The sequence below is a fragment of the Carya illinoinensis genome, chromosome 12, assembly GCF_018687715.1.
Source record: "Carya illinoinensis cultivar Pawnee chromosome 12, C.illinoinensisPawnee_v1, whole genome shotgun sequence".
Taxonomy (NCBI): Eukaryota; Viridiplantae; Streptophyta; class Magnoliopsida; order Fagales; family Juglandaceae; genus Carya; species Carya illinoinensis.
In genome coordinates, this window is record NC_056763.1 from 28,576,611 (window position 1) to 28,600,315 (window position 23,705).

The following is a 23,705-nucleotide window of genomic DNA, read 5'->3' on the forward strand; positions in this document are numbered from 1 at the left end:
CTCTTTTCTTCCTTCTCACATTATTTTCTTGCTTTATTAATCGTACTATTTGCCTCAAGTATATACTTCTTCTTTTTTCTTATATTTATTATTACGCTTCCATTTTCAACCAATCATCTTCTAGTACATTAGCGTAATTAATACTATGGTTTAAAGCATATGGCCGGCGAGTTGTGACTTGCTAACCAGCTGTCTAATTAATTTACCTTTGTTTAGGGTGGGCCGATCATCATGATCTGGGATTTACCATTTTGGGAAGCAAAAAATGGACGGGATAGATTCCTTTCCTACCTACAATTCTATCGATCAGAAATTAGGAGCTAGCGCGCCCAGAAAATGAATAACAATATATAATTAGCCTCCAATAACATATATAAAAGGAAAAAATTTATTCATAATCCTCCACACTATGCACACACCACATTTTTTTTTTTTTAATGTTTTACTTTTAGTAAATGATTAATGAATAGAAGAATTCAATTCTATGGATCATGCATGTAACTCATACTGCAGAAGGAATTAGACGGAAGGGGGCTGCCTGAAAGGTTCTGATTAGCTTAATTAAGAAATCTGTTTTCATTTTAATTTAAAAGCAATTAATATATATGATGGGAAAAATATTTGAAAATCTTGAAGAATGAGTTGAAATAGTCACAAGCTAGCTGTGTGAAGGATCGAGTTTATTCTTCGATCGATCTTCTTCCAGCTTATGTACTCTCGTGAACAGTGATCTACTATTATATATACTATGATCTGATGATGATGAATAGCAAAAATAAGACGATTCATGCACACAGTCATCGATCGATCGTCACATGCATCCAATATTGAAGGCTCCATGTGAATAGAAGCACGGACGTGATCAAACAGTACTGTTCTTGTTTAATTAGTTACAATATCACTACTCTAGCTATAGCTTATCTATGTCCAGTGTGCATAGGCACAAGACACAAGTCCATCAATTAATAATATTATGTAAAGTCCAGTATTAATTAATCAACTCGATCCATCAAATTAAAAAGAAGACCCTATATATATATATATATATATATGTATAAACCTACTTCGCCCTTTACCTCAGTAGCTATCACTTCAAAGCATTGAATTTAATTTCTCAAAACGTCTAGATCTAGATGATGACCAGTATGCTTCTTCAAGCTAAAATTAACTAGGACTAGTTTTAGGCAGGCAATGCCTGATTCCAAGCGGATAGCTAGCCTCAACTAATTATAGGCTCCAATGAAAGTAGTAACATATATATAAATATAACAATGGTACAGAACTGCAATCATTCAAAACTCGATCATAAACTGATCTTATATATGTTGAGCAATTTGATTTCGACTCTGAATATCCAAATCCCTGTATTTATATAACAGCAATACCATAACAGTTGAGAAACTCCAAACAATCTTTTAGTGTGCTCCCGTACGTGGGTAGTTAGCTAGATAAAATGCTAAATACATATACACATAGTCTAGGGCTGATACTTGTCCTATGCGGGCGGGCAGCCAGCTCTTGGGCAAGGGTTTTATTTTTGTCTTTGATTGCCGCTTGGCCTCGCTATAGGGTAATGATATGCCAACAACCCATTCACAATTTATAAATAACTTTAAATATAATAATATTTTTTTTATTATATTTAAACACATCAAATCATAAAATAAGTCAAAATAAAACTTAAAATAATATTATTTTATTCATAATTGTACACAAGTTGTTAATTAGAAATAAGTTTATCATTTTCCAAGCCTTAATAGATTATAGGTGACGATGATGGTGAGACGAAGAATAAAGAGTAAGACAGAGAGTCACATAGGAGATAAAATTGACAAGTATAACGATTAGTAAATGATCACAATGACAAGACAATAGACGAAGAGAGAATATGATAGAGTCAAAGAAGAGAGACGGTGATCAAGAGTCGAGACACCGGCGGGTACGGGTAACTGGCCAACACCCTTATGCAGTACTCCAAAATGTACAAACTTGCCTTCGTGTGCGCACATTACCACCATTGGCCTGGCTATCATAGTCCGTCGGGGACTTGTACCTTATCTATAGCAAAATCTTCTCAATGCATGTGTAAAAGCCACCACCATCATGACTAGCACCATCTCACTGCTAGTAGTGCTTAGTGATAAATACTAAATCCTCCTATGGAAAAGTACCACAGGTACTAGTGATCGATGTATAGCGTTTTTGTTGTTGCTGGTTTCCTATACCGTTCCTAGCTTTTGGAGTTTAAATCAAAACATTGCATACATTCCATAGGATTTCAGATACGTACTCTTGCAATCTGTTCCCAAAGTACATAAAATGTTTTGGACTATCTTTCATACGTATCCATCCAAAGCTAGCTATTATATATACCATATCAGTACCCATGACAATGGCCGAACCACCAATATTTCTATACGATGCGACCTCATGAGCTAGTAATTATAGCTTGCAATTTTTAGGAAGACTTTGAAGAGCATTGAAGAAGTGAAGGTACGTACGGTTGGCGTGTTTCTAGAGAAGCAAACAAAATTAATGCTCCTTACTGCCATAGTTGGGAGCACCAGTTACTCGATTTTGTGAAATTTTTATTTTTATTTTTATTATATGTATTTTTTTAAAATTTACAATATTATTAAAAATACCTATTTAATCATAAATAAAAATTAATAATAAATTAATAAATAAAAATTCTTAATAATAGCCGCCACAAAAAAAATAACATTTTCCTATATAAATATATAAGGCAAGGCTACTTTACAACTGAAAATAGCCGCCCAGTTATAATTTTTTTAATAGATTTAAATATTTAAAAAAAATATATCAATATATTTAAAATTATTTTTTAATTATTAAATAAAAAGAATTTTCAAACAGTGAGCGGTACTACCCAGTTGGCACAACAGCATTTTTCATATATATATATATATATAAAGTGCATCAAACGACAGATAATTAACAGAAGGGTTAAATCTGGTAGAGTGGTAAATGATGATTGAATAAGGGGGGGGAATTGCTTTACCTGTTCTTCCACTGTCGTAATTAGTGTTGCGATCATGATTATTAGTATGTGATGTAAGGCATATTTATTATATACAAATTAAGTTTACTTCAACGTACGATGTTACAATCACAACAGTAATACTACTTTTTGCACAGATCTTTGTATCACTAAATTAAAATATTATTTAAATTAAAAAAATATCTCATTTCATTCTATCTTATCATTATAATTTTTTAAAATTTTTATATAAAATATAATAAATAATTCAACTTTTTTTAAACTTAAAAATAATAATAATATTAAAAAATAATACTTTAATAATATATTATTTAATTTTTATATTTCATCTAAAATTATCTCATCTCTAATTCTAAACCAATAAAACTTTTCTAATTATCCTCTAATCTATTACATAAACTATAATATTTAATTTAATATTCTTAATTTCTTTGCATTTTTTGAGGTAATTATATGTGCAGCTTTCTGCAGGCTAAGACCTTGTGATCGATCTTATTCATACGTATATAGATATGTATATATGCGCATATTTTATGTGCGTTGGTTCATGGTTTTGTTTATTTTTTTTACTTTGGATTTGGATTTGGATTTTTTGATTATTTGTAATCTTAATTTCATCCACCATAAATAAAAATTATCAATAAAATTAAGATACCGTTTTCTTTTTAAAAAATATATATAGTTTAGATACGTACGTGGCCTTTAATTGACTATATATATGAAGTCATCATCCACATAGATCAAAGTTGCACGTATTAATTACCCAAAAATATTTTTCACAAGATTTATTTGTTTTTTGTTTTTTTCTAGATCTCCAGGTCGGAAAAGTTCTGATTTTATTATTTTCGGCTAGCTACAAGGTACTCTCATACGCATCGCATCACGTATGTTTAATATGGTTAATTAATCTTCCACGAGAGGCCAAAAATGTCTCCATCTCACCACTTTCACTGTAATGGAATTTTATTTGAGCAGGTCGATCGTCATCGATCTTCTAGTACCTCGTATTTTATTTTAATGCGCATAAGTTGCCCATATTAAACATATGTGTCAATTTTGCCCACATAGCTATTCCGGCCGTCTCCTTAAAAATTAGCCACTAGAGATCATTGGTAGGAAAAGTCTTCATCTGGCCAGAAAAGTAAGAAAAAATGGGTCGTAACATCAATTTTACGTACGGATTTCTCTGCTTTTAGACTGGAAAAGAAATTAACCGAATTTCCTACTACAAAGAAGATTATATATAGCTAGTTTAATTACCTTAAGTAAAAAGTTGTATGCGAAATCATCACTTATTTCAAAAATTTAAAATGATAAAAAAAATGAAAATTTTAATATATGTGCTTGTGATCTTAATACTCCACTTATATATAGGTCAAAACCTCTTTTAATAAGTTGACTCAATAAGTGAAATATTCAATCAAATAGATAATATATATAATTATAGTTTAAATTGAAGACGTCTAGTATGATATTATATGATATTATATGAAATAATCACTTAGTTCAAAAACTTAACTTGTTGGGTACGAAGAATTGCCTTCTTTCTTTTACTTTTTTATTTTTTTTATTTTTTTGTTTTTTTTCCCAACAAGCTTCATTCATATATATAAAGGAAACCGAAACTACAAAGTCCTTGGAGTCAGGAAGAAGCCCCTTCTTTCTTTTATGTTTATTTTTACAACTTCTCTCAATTTATCTCCTCTTATCTAATTTAATTATTATAATTTTTTAAAATTTTTATGTAAAATTAAATAGATAATTTAATTTTTTAAAATCTTAAAATAAAAATAATATTTAAAAAATATATTCTTAAAATATTTTATTTAATTTTTAATTTTAATCTCAATTTAACTGTGAAAATAAATGGGATTGGGGTAGGTTGGGAAATGGGGTGAACAAAACAGTGTACGTCTGTGAAAATTAGCCATTTTTATCTGTTGATTTACCCCATGATCACTGTAGGATTTAAAACCACGACATCTTCTTGATCACGACGGCCGTACAACGTCCCTTATCATCAAGCCAATTATAATCTTGTACAGTTATATATATATATATTCGATATGAGCAATCCTCTTTAAGTACTCCAAAATCGCTTGCCTTACACGGGGTCTAATCTCAAACAAACGCGTTCTTTCAAATCAGGTGGCCTTGTGTTTCAAAATTGGACGCATTTAAATTCTGATCATTATATATATATATATATATATTAATACATATGTTGAGTTACGTTATATATATTTATTTTTATATATTTTTTATGTATTTATTGATGTAATTGGTTAAAATATTTCTTTTATATTAAAAAAAATAAAATAATCAATTATATTAATAGAATGTACAGAAAATACGTAAAAGTGACTATATATAAAATTTTTGATATATATATTATAAGAAAAATTCTATTCATTTTCTATTTTTTTATAATCTTTTTATAATTTTAATATGATATTAGATTATAAGTTTACAAATAAAATATAATAAATAATTTTTAATTATCTAACATCATATTATTTAATAATAAAAATTAAAATAAAAAATAACATTACTCATATTACAAATATTAGTGCTGCATGCTCACTAGATACAACAAAAAAGAGAGGAAAAAACTGTCCTCCAATATTATACTATACACGTCCGCGTACAGCTGTTGGATTGTGACAGAAGCACGCTCAAAGCTGTCTTTAAATAGATCTTCTTAGATCTTTCGATTTAATTTCATGCGGAAATTAATTCTTTTATATGGTTGTGGATACGTACGAGCATTAATTTTTGTTGTTGAAAAGCTTCAATCATCTAAATAGATTTGATTAGACCACCAACAATTCATGGAAACCCTCTTTACCATTAACAACGAAATTGCTTTGTAAGAAGTTTAAGAACCTACAAATTAGATCATGAACTACGAGAAAATATGAACAAATGATTTAACATGAAAAAAGACATGAGAAATTAAGTTGCGTGGACGTTAAGCTAGGCTAGTACTCCTTTTTTTTTTTTTTAATAGATCCAACGGACCAACACTTCTCCTTTATATAATAAACGGGCTAGTAAATAATTTTTTTTCATTTATATATCATCTCTCATTTTCAAAAATTTTATTTATGTAATATAAATGTCATTTAAATATTATAAATCAAATAATCTTATTATTTAAATAATATATTCTACTAATCAACTTGATAATATAATAACTGATTACGGGTTCTATCATTTAATAATGAATCTTATATTGTACACTAGGAATCGAGTCAGCAGCTAGGGGATTAGGATCTCAACAAAAAAGCGTGAGGGAGCACATAATTGCATTTATCAATCAAGGCGAACCCCTTGGGATGGGGAAGCCAAGAGTTTACCAAGCCCATTGTTTAATTAGATTAATTAACACCGATTTGTTCCAATAATTGGTGGTGACGTCTGGCATATATTATTTATAATTCCAATTATGAGGCTGGGAAATGCGGACTAGGAATTAATTAAGATCATGATCATATATAGGTAATAACATATATATATATATATATATAATCAGCTGGCTTAGCTTTTGGGAAACCGAAATTCTTGATTTTATAGGATGACGTGGGAGGACCATGTTTGAGAGAATATTGAATTAACTGTGCTCTCTTTACCCCTCCTCCACATTTGAAAGGTAGCCTAGCCAGCTGAGTAGGTTAATTGGCAGGCAAAAAGTCAATTTTTTTTTTAATTATATATATATATATATATATATACATATATATACATACAAAATTAAAAACACAGTAACATGACTCTCTTTTCTTTTCTTTTCTTTCCTTTCTTTGAAAGGAGTAACATGACTCTAAACAAACGAAATTGATAATCTGACATACATTTGATAATTGATATATCAAGATGGCAAAATGAATTGTTTATAAATTAAGAGACAAACATTACTTTTAAATTGTGTCATATATTCGGAGTAGTCTTTTTTTCATTCCATTTATTATGCATATAGAGATGCTGCAGTCAGGTCTGATCGAAGCAGTAGTACTAGTTTAATTTCATAGCGCTATAATTTTAAGAATAATATTATATATAATTATAAAGTAAGTAAATATTATACAATTGATTTAAAAAATAATAGAATTTATTAATAAAAATTAATTTTTTTTTTATGTAAATCTTATATTAATTTATTTATTTAAAAAAAATTACACTGCACTTCATTCTATAATTTATATAATGGAAATCCCTAACCCTAGTGCTGCCTTGCTCATCGTGCTGTTCTCATAGCTAGGTTGTAGATAAAGTAGATCAGCCAACTCCAAGTTCTTTTTTAATTTTTAAGTTGAAACCAACAAGCAACTGACGTGGATGTCACATAATTTTGCTCCCTGTATATGCATTTTTTTTTTACACTATATAATATAATATATATATATATGGTACTTAAGAACCCAAAGCTAAATTTAAAATATAATTATATAAATAATTAAAAAAAAAAGAATTTTACATATATCATTATTCTTTTAATTAATTCCTATATAAACTAAGTAGTTATGTTCCTGATCGTGTTGGTCAGTCACGAGATGAACTCATTACAAGTGCGGTGCACAAGATCTTCAACACGAGTAAAAGAATCTAATTAATTAAGACCTACACATGATCACTTACATTAATCTGTGTTTTATAGTCTATGATTAGATTTGTCAGTATACTTAACAGTTCGAATTATTTGTCTTCTCTGCAGTGATAATCATAATAGGATATGATTCCACTTCCCCGCCATCGGTGTATCAAATTAATATGACTCATAAAATTTAAAATTTAAAAAAAGAAACAGTATATTAGCACGGTAGGAAAAACAAACAAACCAGAAACAAAGGGAAAAAAAGGCAAATAATTAAAACATGTATCATTCTCATTAATTCACTATAAAATTCCATTTACATTTTTATTAAAGAATTAATGTGAGACTTAGACACTCTATATATATTGCATGCATATTAATGACCATATTTATGAAAAGTTCTATCACACGATAAAAGCATTATAAATTCATAAACTGACGTGATTTAATATAATACGTAAAATATATTTTATAATAAAAATAATTTTAAAATCTAACGTATCATATCAGATTACGTCAATTTATTGATTTATTTTATGAAATATCTTCCTAATTGAATAATTTATATTTACTGATAAGTAGTTCTATCAGTCTTCATCTTTTTCAATATGGGACTTAGCAAATCTCCTAATTTTTATTTTTTGTTTTAAAAAAAAAAAAATGCTGTAAAACATCCGATGAGTAAAAAGTGAATTTTGCAATGTTAAACTTGATTATTACCCTAATTTGAGAAAAGGTAATAGGATTTATACATAGGAATCTTCTTATTTCACCTAATTAATTAATGGGCCACCCAAAATCTTGGTGAAGTAGTGGAGTAGCTGCGGCCACAAGAATACGCATGCAATGGATGCACCGGGTGTGACAGCAGCATTACCTTCATGTTTGATCAATACATTAATTATTTAATTCGAGTCTACTTGGCCATCAATTCGACACGCTACTGCTATATCTGATCTCCTCAATATCCTTCTTGTTTGCTTCTTGAAATTTGTGATCATCAGGAGACGACTTCCTATGCAATAATTGAGAGCAAATCATGACATTTAACGAGGTTTTAGCCCCCTATTTTAATATATATATTAAAAAATGATATGAAAGAGAGCAAGCAAGTATAATCATTTAAAACAAAATAAATAAATAAATATTTAATAATAAATTTTATTTTAAAAAATATATATAATTATATGATACTTATATATTCTATAACTATATTTTAATTTAATTATTATTATTATTATTCAATAAATTAAAACAGTATCAACATCATGACACGTTAATTTAAACTCCTTTTTGGAGCAGTGAAAATTTATAAATATTTATTCATAGAGCGAGCTCGCTAGCTAGATAGGGGAAGAAAGGTAGTAATCCAACTCTATCGTCCATATATCCAGGAGAGATTAGAGATTGGGCAGAAATGTATTATATATATATTGATCATGGATCGATCGAAAAGGCCACTTATGCAATAAAATGATGAATTGGGATTTGCATGTCGGGACAATTCTCATTGCTAATGAGGAACAATCTGACATGGTTTCCAACTTTCAAAACATATATATATTTTTTTAATTTATCTTTACATAATATCATGCTACACTATGATTATTTGCTTAGAGTTCTTTGTAATTAATTATCTGTCCATTATTTAACAAAATAAAAATTTTACATGCAGACACTTTTACGTAATTTTATGCATTTCACTAATATAATTAGTTAGATCATTTTTTTAATATAAAATAATTATTTTAACCAATCACATCAATGAAGTATATAAAAAAATGCGTAAAAGTTAGACTTTAAATTTGTATCTAATATTACTCCTACAATTATGTTCACATATCATAATCACTCTATTTTTAAAAAATATTCACTCTATTAATTCTTTTTGAGTCAGCATGATCACCTAATAGAAAGTGTTGATTTTAGGGCACTGAGCACCAAACTGACTAACCGAGTGATCTCAATTGGTTTATTGAAAGTATCCACAAAAAGCCATATACAATTTTATTTTAATCTTATATGATTAGTATATTATTCTCATAGTACAGTCAGTCTTTCGTTTCTTTTGTATTAATAATTTTTTTCTGAAATGGAAAAAGAAAAAGGCAAAATAGGAGAAATACATACGGCCCTACGAGGAATTGCATGGATTAGATCGAGCCCAAAGTTAAGAAACAACTGGCCAGGCCCGTTTCTAATTTCACTTTCGAAAGACCAAGCTTACTACTTTCAGGAACCCAGGCTGCGACAACTACTTCGGATTGGGGTTCTGTTCATATACATATAATGTCGAACTCTTGACAAATGTTGGTAAATGATTTATACATGTCTCGAATAAATATCTTTTATATAATTTTTTTTTAAGAAAGTAGATTTTATTATAAAAATTAAAAAAATATCTGTAGTTAGTGTTACTAATTGGGTATATCGGTTAGCTTAACTACTGGTTCATTTGTGTTTGTTTGTTGTTAAATTAGGGGTATATATGAAGGAGTCTTAAAAGATTTACCCAACAATTGAAAATTTGAATAGTGAGATAAGATGACTTTAAATAAAAATTAAAAATTAAATAAAATTCTGTTAAAATATTATTTTTTAATATTATTATTATTTTAAAAATTAAATTATTTATTATATTTTATATAAAAATTTAATAAAATCATAATAATGAGATGAAATCAAACACTTTCGTTATGTAAACGGTCCGGATTAGGATAATCGTGTTTGAGCCTATGAACCATTTCATGTTCTCTCTCTCTTTTACTCGAAGTTAACGAGTTTTTCAAACCCTTATTATTAGCCATGATGACAAACGTCCTTCTAAGTGCGAAATATTAGTTCAATTCAGACGTACTTGATACATCGCCTATATATATATATATATATATATGCACATGTATGTTATAGTTTGAAGAGAATCATGATAGTGTACGAAATTCAAACTTGACATTCATTGGCAACAAGAACAATGAACTCTAATCCTGGCCCATTTTATTAAAGCGGCAACAAAGCACTCAATACATCATAAGTAGTAAGTACTAACGCCTTCTCTACTTTGAATATTTGATGTATCCCACAGAAGAAATATTAACATCTTTGATAAGAGTCCCAAGCAATGGTGCAAGTAAGCACTTGGAAGTATCTTCCTTGTAAATGAAACCTAGACACTTACAGTCCTTATCGCACTTCTCCCTGCATTCCCCAACCTTCATTGGGCCATCGCCATCGTCCAAATACGGGTTCAAGAAATGCTCCACCCCCACAATCTTATAGTAATCAACCTTTGCTAATCTGCTCTTACACGGCCCCAACTTCGGCGGTGCGCAACTCTCACTCCAACCTAGAAGCCCTTTCGGGCTTGGGCACGCTACGCACATCCGCTTGTCACATAATCCATACGCTCCGCACATGGACGGCAACGCGCATTCTCTGACAAAATAGGACGAAAAGAATGCAAAGGTCTCTTCCCACCTTAAGATACTCACTTTGTTATAGTAAGTCATGGCCTTGAGATTACCATCAGAGCCAAGCCTCAAGAATGAATATGTTGCATTGTAATTGCGCTGATTAAGGAAGATTTCCTGTGCATTGCCAATAGGACGTACTTGTAGGAGGCGACGCCGGCCAGCCGGTGGTGGTGGAGAATTAGTGTCTTGGTTTGTAGTAAGGACTAGCTGATAACCGGTAGCGTTTTCATTCTCAGGCACTGCATCGAAGGTTACAGTACTGCCATAGTCACTGCCTGTCCAACCCCCATATGTAAGAAGCTGACCCGAGTTGTTTAGAAACATGGTGAGCCCATTGTGGTCAAGAACAATACTATATGGCCCGTCCGAGGGGTCCATGTCTGATTTCCGGCTAACGAGCTTGTTCCGGCCGTTGATTCTTAGAGACTGCCCGATTAGAAGAGTATCAGTAGGGTAATCGAAGCTTTGCCATATAAATCTTCCGTTCTTGTCGTGAAGCACCAAGTTCCCATTGGGAAGTAACTTGAAGCCAGTGACACCCTTATTGGCGGTGTTGGTTTGCCACGCCACGCGTCCATCTACGTCGGCGAGCACCATGTTTCCGTCCCTCCCGAAAGAGAGTGTGGCGTTTTCGCGAACCGGATGGTTGCGGTTGGCATCCCAGACCCACCGCATTAAGCTTTCGTCGCGTGAAATGCCGGCTCTAATGGCTAATATGTAGGCATCCGGAGTGGTGTTGTAGAAGCAAAGCCGGAAGGGGGAGGTAAAGAAGCTGTAAACCTCAGTTTCAAATGTACGGTAGCTTGCGTCGTATTCGATAATATACCATCCAAACTCACCTTGGTTTATGATTTTGAAGGTTTGGTTTGCTGGGACTTGACAATGAGTGGCAAAGGCCAAGAAGCCAATTACGAGCAAGAAGCGAACTAGGAGAAAGCGGGGAGAAAGAGTGGCCATCTTAGTCAATTTGTGACTATACTTGATCAGCTAACATATGTACATATATATAAAAGATTTAACTGTACGTACGTAAACGTATAGTTGTATTCTAGGAGGGTAGGTGTATCTCATAAATATGAATTAATGCATGAGGAGATTATTTCAATTAGCTGTGCAGCAGCAATATGGTACTCACGTACAGATCAGACCATTAATTTGCATAGGACAATGTCAATTTCAAGCTTATCCACCAAATCTGAAATATTCAATATTCATGAATACGGTCTGGGACTGGTGATCATCTCCCAAACTTTTTAAGTTACATGTCACAAAACACGTAACAATTAGGTTCATGAGCATTCAATGAGACTTACAGCTGGTACCTAATAGTGTCAGAGAGAACTCCATTTTCAAGCATGCCAGCCTACGTCAAGGGTCCATTTAAGTGTCTAGCACGCCAGCCTAGCTGTCAAGATTGAAAATTAACCAACGACTTCAAGTAGTTTTTTCTTTTTATTTTTTTATTTTTTTTAGCTGAGCTTTTGAAGGTTCGTTTACGTGAATTAGCACCTAGTGGCAAGTGGCCAGTACACGGATATTCTTTTTCTTGTAATTATTACAAGTTTTGTGGTTATCCATATGGTAGATTTTTTCATTTTCTGTCTCCTCTTTTATGTTTTTCTTTGGAGACGGCTAGTCAGCCAGTCATAAAAAAAGGCCTGGCCGCCTGGGGACGCTTATTACCTGGGGACGCGTATAATAAGGTTGATACAGCTAGCTTTATATGGAAACAATCATATCCATTCCCGGTCCCCTCAATCTTCAAAGACGCCAAAACAGACCTTGTCACACGTGACATTACAATACTGCTTCCCACCATCTTCCTAGCTCGAATCATTATCACGTTATCCAGTTTTCGGTCAAACTCCACTACGTACCCGTCGATCTTTACCATTTGAGTCTGATCTGAGGGCTCATCTGTGATCTCTTTAATAGTGCATAGAATTTTCACTTGTGCATTTCCCCCGACGTGAAGCACAATTAACGGGAATAAAAATTTTATATATAATTATTTTTATGTATTTTTTTATACATTCTAATAATATGATTAGTTATATATTAAAAAAAAATTAATCTAATCAATTATATCAATAAAATATATAAAAATAATTATATGTAATATTACTCGAGAATGTACATTGATGCCAAGCTACGGATAAGTTTGGCTGTATCCTTTCCTTACAAGTTGGTCTGCAAAGTTATCGTTCCTGGATAGGGTGTACGGTCCTCTATTAATTTGACTGTACTATCCTTTACTGCACTGCCTTTAATTCAACAGAATTGTTTCTAAGCAGTCGATTTTTCCTTATTTAACAGCCTCCCCTTTATAAACTGTCATATCAGGAATTATTTCAAACTCCAAATACACTTATTCACATAAAAATAAAGAAAATAAAATAAGTCACGATAGGAAGATTAGAAATTTAGAACAATGTTACGAGTACAGTCTTTATTTAGATATTATAAAAATTATAATATAGATATAGATAATTTTATTTTTAATATTTTTCTAAATTATTAAAATATCATTCTTAATATAATTTTTGTTTTCTTTTAATAAAAAGTCTACATGAAGACTATAAATAAAATTTCTCAAAAGATTAATATATACTTCCAGTTTCACAGTCGCAGAATAGAAAATTAGCTTCTATCGCCACAAGTAATTACCAAAATCAGTCCATTATAACTCACCAATTCTACTTTTCATTTCCGTCTACACTCTGGTTTGACAAACAAGAAGATAATTACCATTCAACCCTAGAGCTCATCCTTCCATTCCTTCAATTTTCAAAAAAGAAGAAAATGCAACGGTAAGAAAATACCATTTCTTTCATTCGAGCTTCTTCTAAAGAAGAAGAATAGGTAAAGTCAAATCTCGTGCATCTTCTTTCTCAGATCTCATAAATGGTAAAATATAAGAGAATGGCAACTGACGTTCAAGAAAAAATTATAACATATTAAAATAATAAAAATTTTATATACAATCACTTTTGTGTATTCTTTTATATATTTTAATAATATAATTAATTATTTATTAAAAAAATATTAATCCAACTAATTATATCAGTGGAGTGGTTATAGAATATGTAAAAATAATTATATGTAGTATTATTTTTAAAATAAAATTGAATATAAATATTTTAAAATAAATCTTCTACAGGTACAGCCACAAACAGATTTCCCCTCTCAAGTCTCTTCTTCGTACACCTAGAAAAACTCCAAAGCAATGACCAGTCCACAGCCACATTTTCTTCCATCTGCCTCTCATACCCGACAACCAGTAAATATGCTAACAATTTAAAATATATTAATAAAAATGAAAATCATCCATGGGCGACAAGGCTTCCATGCCACTCGAAAGAGAGAGTTTAAGTGATTTCAAGAATAAAAGGACAAAAACTAGAATTAGAGGCCAAGTTCAGTGAGTTATACCAGACAAGAGAAGCACAACTACAAATTCGACGTGTTCAAGGCCAACCCGTGCCGAGTCAACCGACACCAAAATTAGCTTGACCCGTGCAAGACATTACCAAGTTTTCTAATCTCACTTCGGTCGAGTTCTACAAAAAATTTCCTGTTGCTGTCGAGGAAGAGATCTGAGATGATCAGATTTGCGTCTCTATGAATTTTTTCCTAGGTGCAGTATCATTGTACTTCTAATGAAACGCCTACGTGGTATTAGGTTATTGCAGGGCTGCTTTTAGGGAGAGATAAGCATGACCGGTTCTGAAGAATTCTCTTATTTTAAACATTAGTCATAAAAATAAAAATCTAATATATAAATTCACACAACATATTAAATTATAAAATTATTTTTATAATAAAATACATCTATATATCATATAAAATTATATTAATTTATAATTTTTTTTAATTGTATCATTTCTTTTATTCAAAATATAAGATATTCTTCATTGACTGAAATGCTATTTATCCATCTTTTAAGCACATTAAAGATTATGGCATCGAAGCTCATTAATAAAAGCAATCCTGTACGTACGTACCATGGTCCATGATGGGTACGTGCCTAATTCCTAATTTTCAGTACCATCTTGATTCTTCCCCTGATGTAAAAGCTAGAGAGAGAAGCAGTACAACGTGCATTTACTAAAGAGCTTTTACGTAAAAAGCTGTCAACAAAAACTTTTTATTGTTAAACTGTTTTGACTATTGAATGTCTAAAGTGACTGCGTCGGCTGCTTTAGCCATCATTACAAGTATTGCTGTAGCCGAGAGTGCTCGACCAAAAAAGATTCGATCATTTATTTATTTTATAAATAATATCTATTTAATTATACTCTTTTTTATCTCATACACGTTACTAAAAACATTTTTTTTACTTTTTGTTGGTTGGTTTTGATCAGCAATATTAACATAGAGTAATGCTAAAGTATGCGAATCTTAATCATTCTATTAATATATATAAATTGTATAAATTATTTTCTATTAATATATATAAATGATATGTAAGTTTGCATATATAATAATTGTGAGGTTAAAAACATTTTTCCTTAATTACTTTCATAACTTTTAATAATTTGTTAGCAACAACACATCTCCAATGTTTCACAAACTTCTTTTATTGTTTTTTGGTTTTACAATAAAATCACAAGAAAACATCCATTGAAAACAAGTTCTTCCACAAAGCTGTGGGTTCAAGATAGAATCAAGCTCATACTCATGTTTTATGATGGCTTGCCACAAATGGCCAAGCTTATAAGAAAGTCATGATATTATAACCCAATGATTTCTTTTAGAACAATATCATGTAATTAATTTGTAACGTCTCAATGAAAATTCCAAATCAAATAATCTATAATTCAAAAAAATTAATCAATAATACAATTAAAACTATATTGGAATATTATAAAAAATAAAAATTTCTTATTTTTAAGTAATGTGAGATCTCATACATCGTTTATTCTCAACCTTATCATATGACGTATCACATAACTCATCATTTAACTCAATTTATAAGTTGAGTGCTAGAATTAATTCCTAAATTCTAGTTAACTAATTGGTTTTTTATGAAATCGTATCTTAATCTCTTCTAAATTTAGGGGAAATGGGTCCAACACTTCTTTGATGGTACCGTGATTTAAAAAAACAAAAAAACATATCTACTATATCTTAGATCTTGATTAGTGTCATGCACAAAAGTGTTGTCAAAGTTTTGATATAAATGGAATGTTTGACCGGGAAAAAAATCGTAAAATCTCTCTTAAGTTGAGTCTTGAGACCCAAATCCTGATCTGGATTTAGTCAAACATTGTGGACAAATTTGACCAGTTTATATTAATTGAAGGAAATATTATTTTTTAGACACAAACACATCCACGATCGACCTGATCCGATAGGCCATAAAATAAAATTTAAATACCATTTACATCCAGAGACTAGAGTGCACGACGTTGATCATAGTTGGCATCTCGAATCGGTGGGCTGAAAACGACATATACATGGGGAATGTTAGAAAAGCCTAGTCGTTATCATGATTCGTATCCAATGGACGCTCAATTCATAAGTACCATTCCATATATAGTAGAGAAGTTATAATGCATTATTAAGTAATTATTATATAATTTTTAATATAATAATATTATTTTTAATATTTCTTAACTTATAAATAAATAATACTTGCTTAAAAACATGTGCAATAGGTCTGATGATGCATGCTTTTGATTGATATTAAACTATCTAAGCAGGGTGTTGTACGGTAGCATGTGGAATGTATGACAAGTGTTTTGTGAAATGGATTGAGTGGTAGGTTTTTTAATATTATTAATAATAATAATAAAAGCAATATATATAAGTGAGAGAGTGGTGAAATTATCGCCTATTTCAAAAGATTAAGCTTATAAAAAAAAGTAAATTTTATTAATTATTTTATATCTTAACACTCTTTTTTATGTATAAGTCAAACTTTCTCTTAATAGATGATTTAATATATGAAATATTAAATAAAATAAAATAAAATATAAAATTTAAATTCAAATTTAAAACTTCTGATTTAATATTATATGAAATCATCCCTCTTACCACTTGTTCTATAAATTAATACTGATAAAAATAAATAAAGAAGGTTACATCCACCGTGCAAGCATGGGTTCGGCGATCTGACATTTATGTTTTTTTTGAACAACAAGAAATTGGTAGGAATTCTTTTCTGTTAATAATACAAGTAATGATTTCGATTTCAAAAGTTTTACTTGTATAAAATATATGTAGAGTTTAATGACCATATTACCCCGCCTCAGCTTACTATAAATACAGCCGTGCCTAATCTCTTCGACAACATCGAAAGCCACCTTACCTGGCACAATCACCATGACCAAAATGCCTCTGCTTTCCCTCATTCTCTTCTCCCTCCTTTCCTTCACTGCCCAAGCTTCCGTTCCTTCAAACGCAACTTTCAAGTATATTAACGATGGAGAATTTGGGCCGTACATTGTCGAGTATGATGGAAACTACCGTGTTCTCCCCGTTTCCAATTCCCCCTTCCAACTCGCCTTCTACAACACCACCCCAAACGCCTTCACGCTCGCATTGCGAATGGCCACCACTCGGTCGGAGTCGCTCTTCCGTTGGGTTTGGGAAGCCAATAGAGGCAACCCAGTTGGCGAAAACGCCACCCTGACTTTCGGCACCAACGGCAACCTCGTATTGGCCGATGCCAATGGCCGTGTCGCTTGGCAGACCAACACGGCCAACAAAGGCGTGGTTGGCTTCAAGCTTTTGCCAAATGGAAACATGGTCCTCCACGACGCCAAGGGCAAATTTGTTTGGCAGAGTTTTGACCACCCAACGGACACTCTCTTGGTGGGTCAAACTCTCAGGGTCGGGGGTCCAACCAAACTCGTAAGCCGGGCTTCAGAAAGGGACAACAAAGACGGGCGTTACAGCTTGGTGATGGAGACTAAAGGACTGTCTTTATACTATAAGAGCAATAATTCTCCGAGACCGATTCTCTACTTCTCATCTTCCGACGACTGGTTTTTTGTTCAGGAGGGTTACCTACAATATGTGACGGTATATTCTTCCCCTGACACCGATGAGGGTTATGCTTACGAGCTAGGCTTGAAGTACGAAGTAGCCAACTCCACAACCAGTGGGAATAGAATTTTGGCTAGGCCTAAATACAACGGCACTCTGTCTTTCATCCGTCTCGGAATTGATGGCAATCTTAGGTTCTATACTTACTATGACAAGGTGGATTATCGTGCTTGGGAAGTGACATACACTCTGTTTGATAGAGACTCGACCGAGAGTGAATGCCAATTGCCGGAGCGTTGTGGGAAGTTTGGTCTTTGCGAGGACAACCAATGTGTTGCCTGCCCATTGTCGAATGGGTTGCTGGGTTGGAGTAAGGATTGCAAGCCTGAGAAGCTGACATCTTGTCGGGTGAATGACTTTCACTATTACAAGGTTGGAGGCGTGGATCATTTCATGAGCAAATTCACAACCGGAGAAAGCGTGAGTGAAAAAGATTGCACCAAGAAGTGTTCGATGGACTGCAAATGCCTGGGCTATTTTTACCACAATAAGGACTCCAAATGTTGGATTGCTTACGATCTGAATACCCTAACGAAAGTCGCGAATTCTACACATGTAGGTTATATCAAGGTACCGAATCACTAAGAAGCTAGAACCCTGCAGGAAGAAGATTCGTTAAAAGTTTGTGTTATTGTGAAGAATAAAGGGAAGAGTTGGGAGAGATCATCATGTTTATTTGCACTTCGTTTCGTCTCCTTTGTTTGAAGCTGATCTTGTTTCCCTTTCATGGGACAAATTCAAGATCCCCATTAAGAAAATTGTATGTTTCCGTTCTCCGTCAATGAAAAAAATGAGGCTTGTTTATTTATTTTTTTGATAAATATAATATGGTTTGTCTATTATTATTATTATCGTTACATAAGTGATCAGAGTTCTCAAATTATTATTCTTTGACCTGCAGTAAACTATCTTAATTCAAATTCAAATGAATTGAGATCACCGACAGACTTCCAAAATATAGTGGTGTCTTAAATAATGAACTGATCGTAGAGAATAAAAACAGTTCTTAAAATAACATTACTGGATGGACATGTTTGATCAAGTTACCTCAAAGCCAGTGGGCTCTACAAGTCAGTCTATTTTAAAAAAATATATAGGATTTATAACTCGAGTCATTCTTAGTACAGTTATTTTTTTGAAATACGTAAGATATTATAAAGTTATAAATAATGTAATTTGTGTTACAAAATCCCAGCTTTTGGCGATTTCATATGCTATGCACCTTGTTTGTCCACTCTTTACAGCCTTAGCGGCAAACATATCTGCAAAAGCCGGAAGGATGCCAGGGGTCCACCAACCCCAATTTAGTGCGACAATGGTGGGCTGAATTATTTCCACCTCCATTATGGAAGGTGTTGACGTTACATGAGTACTTCCAGCAAAGTACACCAGTAGGGAAGATAAAGTAGTATTATATATAATTATAAATTCTGTACAGTCATTTATAAAAAATAAGTATAATTTATTTTTAAAAAATTAATTTTTTATATAAATTTTATATTTATTTATTTTTTTAAAATGATTATACGATATTTATACACCTACGATTGTAACTATCATTTATTAAAAAAATAAACGAGTATATAATAAAGTGGAGTATATAATATTTATTGAATATGTAATTTAGTCTAAAATATTCACTCGAAAAATATTTGTAAGTGTTATATATAAGATCTACATTATGTTTCTATTTTTCTTCAATGGTAAGTTCTATATTCTGAATAAAAACACTAAAACATTTTGAATCTGGCAATTGGCAATATTTATGCTATGGGTGCAAGCAAGTCGAGTTCGAACTAGTAGTACTTCATTTGTTTATGAGTTCTGCTACCCAACCCCCTACTGTTCCCCAACCTCCACACTCCATCCTACGTGTCCTTTGTTTATTTTGTTTTAAATGAAGCGTGCGTTTTGTATCTTCTGCAATGGAAATTTAAATTCAATTTCCCTCACCCCCCGGGCATTTTTCCCCCATCCCTGTGTTCCCTCGCATTCTCTCTCTCTCTCTCTCTCTCTCTCTCTCTCTCTCTCTCTCTCTCTCTCTCTCTCTCTCTCTCCCCGGGACCCTTTTTCCCTCCTCCCACATTCTAGCTGTCGACATCATCACCGTCCGTCTTTTAGTTCTGCCACCGTCTTACTTCGCTACCTCTGCCGACAAAGGTAAGAACAGCCCGAAGAATGGTTTTTTTTTCCCCACTAACTCTCCAGTTCAAGCATTACTCGTCTTGTGTGTTTTTGTATTAAATGGATCTGTGTTTTGTGGGTTTTTTGTTGCTGATTTTTTGGGTATTTTCTCATCCAAGAATGGCATCAACTGTCCACGCATCTACTGTGTTTTTTGGGGGATGATTTTGTATACGATTCACTGGTTTTTGGGTTGCTGATGTTGTATATCATTCACTGGTTTTTGGGTTGTTGATGTTGTATACCAAGCTTCTCAACTTTTTTACTTTAAAGACTGTCAGCCTTTGAAAAAACTGATATTAATTTGCTACGGAAGTGTTTAAATAAAGAATTAAGCAGAAATAAATTAAAGAATTGATTGAGAATGGAAAAAATTATCGATTTGCTTTTTACAAAATGTGTGTAGCCTAAGATCATGAAGCAAGTGGACAATTTATGAGTGCAAGCTTACACGCTAGCATTTTTGCCAAAAAGTATATGGTTTATGTGTAAGCTTGAAACTTTGTAAGCTTGTATATTCGGGAAAGTTAAACTTATGCTGCCAGAAATGGTATGGCTCCAACCTTTGGTTTGCTGGTCCTACTCACGAGTATGGATATTTTTTATGTTCTGTAACCAAAGAGTCCCCAAATGTGTTGATATAGCAAAATCTTTAATACATTGTTTTAGTGTTTTTTTTCCTTTGTTGCTAGAGGTATATACATAGTTGTTAGTGTTATGTATAAACGTCAGAGTTTTTTTTTTTTTTTTTTTTTTTTTTCCTTTGTTGGTGCACAATATACATAGCTGTTAGTGTTATGACTTTTTTTTTTTCCTTTCTTGGTACAGGTATATACAATGAAGGTTGAACATGCAAAGGACACTAGAAGTTCAAAGGCCTGCTTTCCAACTAGAGATTGATGCTGATCTGATAATGCATCTTTTACGGAACTATGTTACTGCAGCTGAGAAATTTGAAGTTGATAATGCATCTTTGGCATTGGGTTATAGTGTAATCTGTTTCTATGAAATGTGGGGTATGGAACTGTAATCGTTTTTTGTATCTAAACTTGATATTTAGTTGTTTGTAGTGCTTTGAAACATTGGGTTATAGATAAAGATAATTATTTTGCTCTTAAGAATTGAGGGATGTGAATGCCTTGGAGAATTATGGCTTACAAATGAGTTCCACAATAAGATGAAGGAATTGTAGATTGTTCAAAGCCGAATTTCCAGTTGATGAATGTAGTTTTGAATGTTAGAGTTGATGAATGTACATTTTGTTCAAAGCCGAATTTATATGTTTTGTATTTCGTCATCTTGGTTACGTTTTGGACATTGTTTTACTTCTACATACAAATTTCAATTTATTTATCTGTTTGTATATATAATGTACTGCTTGTGGTTGGTGAGGCTTGGCGATTAATTACATGTATGTGGACCTTTGCATTTAGAGTTGGGATCAACCCAGAAATGGAGAAGACTGCAATTCGTGTTGCAATCCATGATGGATGGCAATGGAATGACTTGTGTATTGGTTGTTGGGTCTATTTGTGCACACAGAATGAAGAATTTCATATCTTTATCATTTCTAATATGCTTGTGCGCACATAGTAGTTTTTAATTTACTATATATTTGTCTTGTCATGTTATCTATTTAGATTTACTACTTATATAAAACAGCATCTTCTTCAGTAAAAAGAATGGCTTACTTCATCCTTCAACATTTTATAATTTGTTATTTGTTATTTGAGATTTGAAGCTTTGAAAATGTAACATTTGGGATTCTTGGAAATACTCTCACTGCTTCCCATTTATTTATCTCTTTATATATATATGTATATATATAATTATATATATAATGTAATGCTTGTGCTGGCTGATACTTAGTGATGAAATACATGTGGACCTTTGCATTTCGAATGAATAAGTTCCAGCTTGCATTTCCACATACCCAAACAATGCATGTGAAGGATTGGCATCTTTTTCAGGGACTTTACTTTACAAGTAGCACCTCATTCTATTACATATAAATAACATACTCTCCACTTCACAAGTATTAATTAACACTTACAACTCAACATACAACTATGGAAGGAAATACAACAATTCAGTTTTCAAAATAAAACAACAAGAATGTATTGTACTACTCTAACTTGAGTTTACACAAATACAACGACAGACAAAACCAGCGGCTAAAGCCATTATTCGGCTGCAACTATTTCTATAAATCTTCAGTCCTACAAGTGTCCAAAGTGCTGTCCAATCCATTTTTGGATATCCATCATTATTTCTGTAGAAAAAATAGAGAAACATATATCAGGGACTTAATTAAATTTTCAGTAACAAACAAAAGCATGTCCTAACAAAAGCACATGCCTGAAGACCAGCCATTAGTTGGGACGAGCTGCATATCTTAGACAAATCCCAAGAAGATTGTTGATCATTTCATCGATTCATTTAGAATAAGTAAAAAACAAAGAAAGTCCAGGTGGCTACAAGGTATACAACAAATCCATCTATAAGTTTATTCTGAGTTTCTTTTGTCAAACATAAGCAGTTGAAACCACATATCGACCTAGAATTATTATCATATTCAGCTTCATCCCAAAGATCATTAAGACAAACAAATGCCAAGAGGGTAAAGGGCATATCAAACACTGCATAAATCATTCAATAGGAATTCAGAGCCAAAAATGATAATTATTCAAACAAAGGGAAGATACAATTATCTAAGATTTTTCCCCCTTGTTTTGCAGAAGTAAAAACTGAAATGTCATGACAATTGGTGTCATGAAATTGGGGGCTACCATGTAAAAAGATCTTAGAAAACAATGGCTCATAGGAAACTTCCGCAGCTATGGACTGGGTATCAACATCCAAAATGCTTCAAAGCAAAGATGAAAAAATTGGTACAATCAATCATTATTTATTATTTCTATTCCAAACAGAAGACATGCCTAAATCCCGTCGTTAATGGGAGCCTATTCCCATCAGTGAAGAGCCTTTACTTCAGCTTTCTTATGAAAATTAGCCTTTGCCTGAAGATGGGAAAAAAAACTTTCACGAGCAAGCCTCGGCGGTGCATGATTAAAAGAATGGATTTTTAAATATGTATGCCAATCTAACATTTAGCTCTAAATTCCAAAACAAAGAAATTTTATGCGAATGAAAAATGAATATTTGCAATCCAATCGAACATTAGTAATTTTTGCATAAAGAAGAAGTAACAATTGGAAGTGCTTTTAGGTACTTGAGCTTAAGGCAACCGTAAACAAGTCCAAGAGAGAAAGCCGAAGCACGAGCCACTTATTAAGGAAATCCCAAAAACCCATGGATTTTACAAAGCTTCAAGATATGAAGTTTTGACCTTTTCAGTTGGAAAAAAAAAAGTACCTTTGAG

The 23,705-nt window shown here is 32.2% G+C and overlaps 2 protein-coding genes across 2 annotated transcripts; one reads left to right on the forward strand and one right to left on the reverse strand.

The window, feature by feature from the left end:
- Window positions 1-10,588: 10,588 nt before the first annotated feature.
- LOC122290490 (EP1-like glycoprotein 2) lies at window positions 10,589-12,077 on the reverse strand. Its single transcript, XM_043098224.1, has one exon. It carries the CDS (start codon window positions 12,041-12,043, stop codon window positions 10,670-10,672), a length of 1,374 nt encoding a protein of 457 aa, XP_042954158.1. The 5' UTR covers window positions 12,044-12,077; the 3' UTR covers window positions 10,589-10,669.
- Window positions 12,078-17,382: 5,305 nt separating this feature from the next.
- On the forward strand, window positions 17,383-18,987 carry LOC122288813 (epidermis-specific secreted glycoprotein EP1-like). Its single transcript, XM_043095598.1, has 2 exons — window positions 17,383-18,836; window positions 18,945-18,987. Exon 1 carries the CDS (start codon window positions 17,414-17,416, stop codon window positions 18,722-18,724), a length of 1,311 nt encoding a protein of 436 aa, XP_042951532.1. The 5' UTR covers window positions 17,383-17,413; the 3' UTR covers window positions 18,725-18,836; window positions 18,945-18,987.
- The last annotated feature ends 4,718 nt before the right edge of the window (window positions 18,988-23,705 follow it).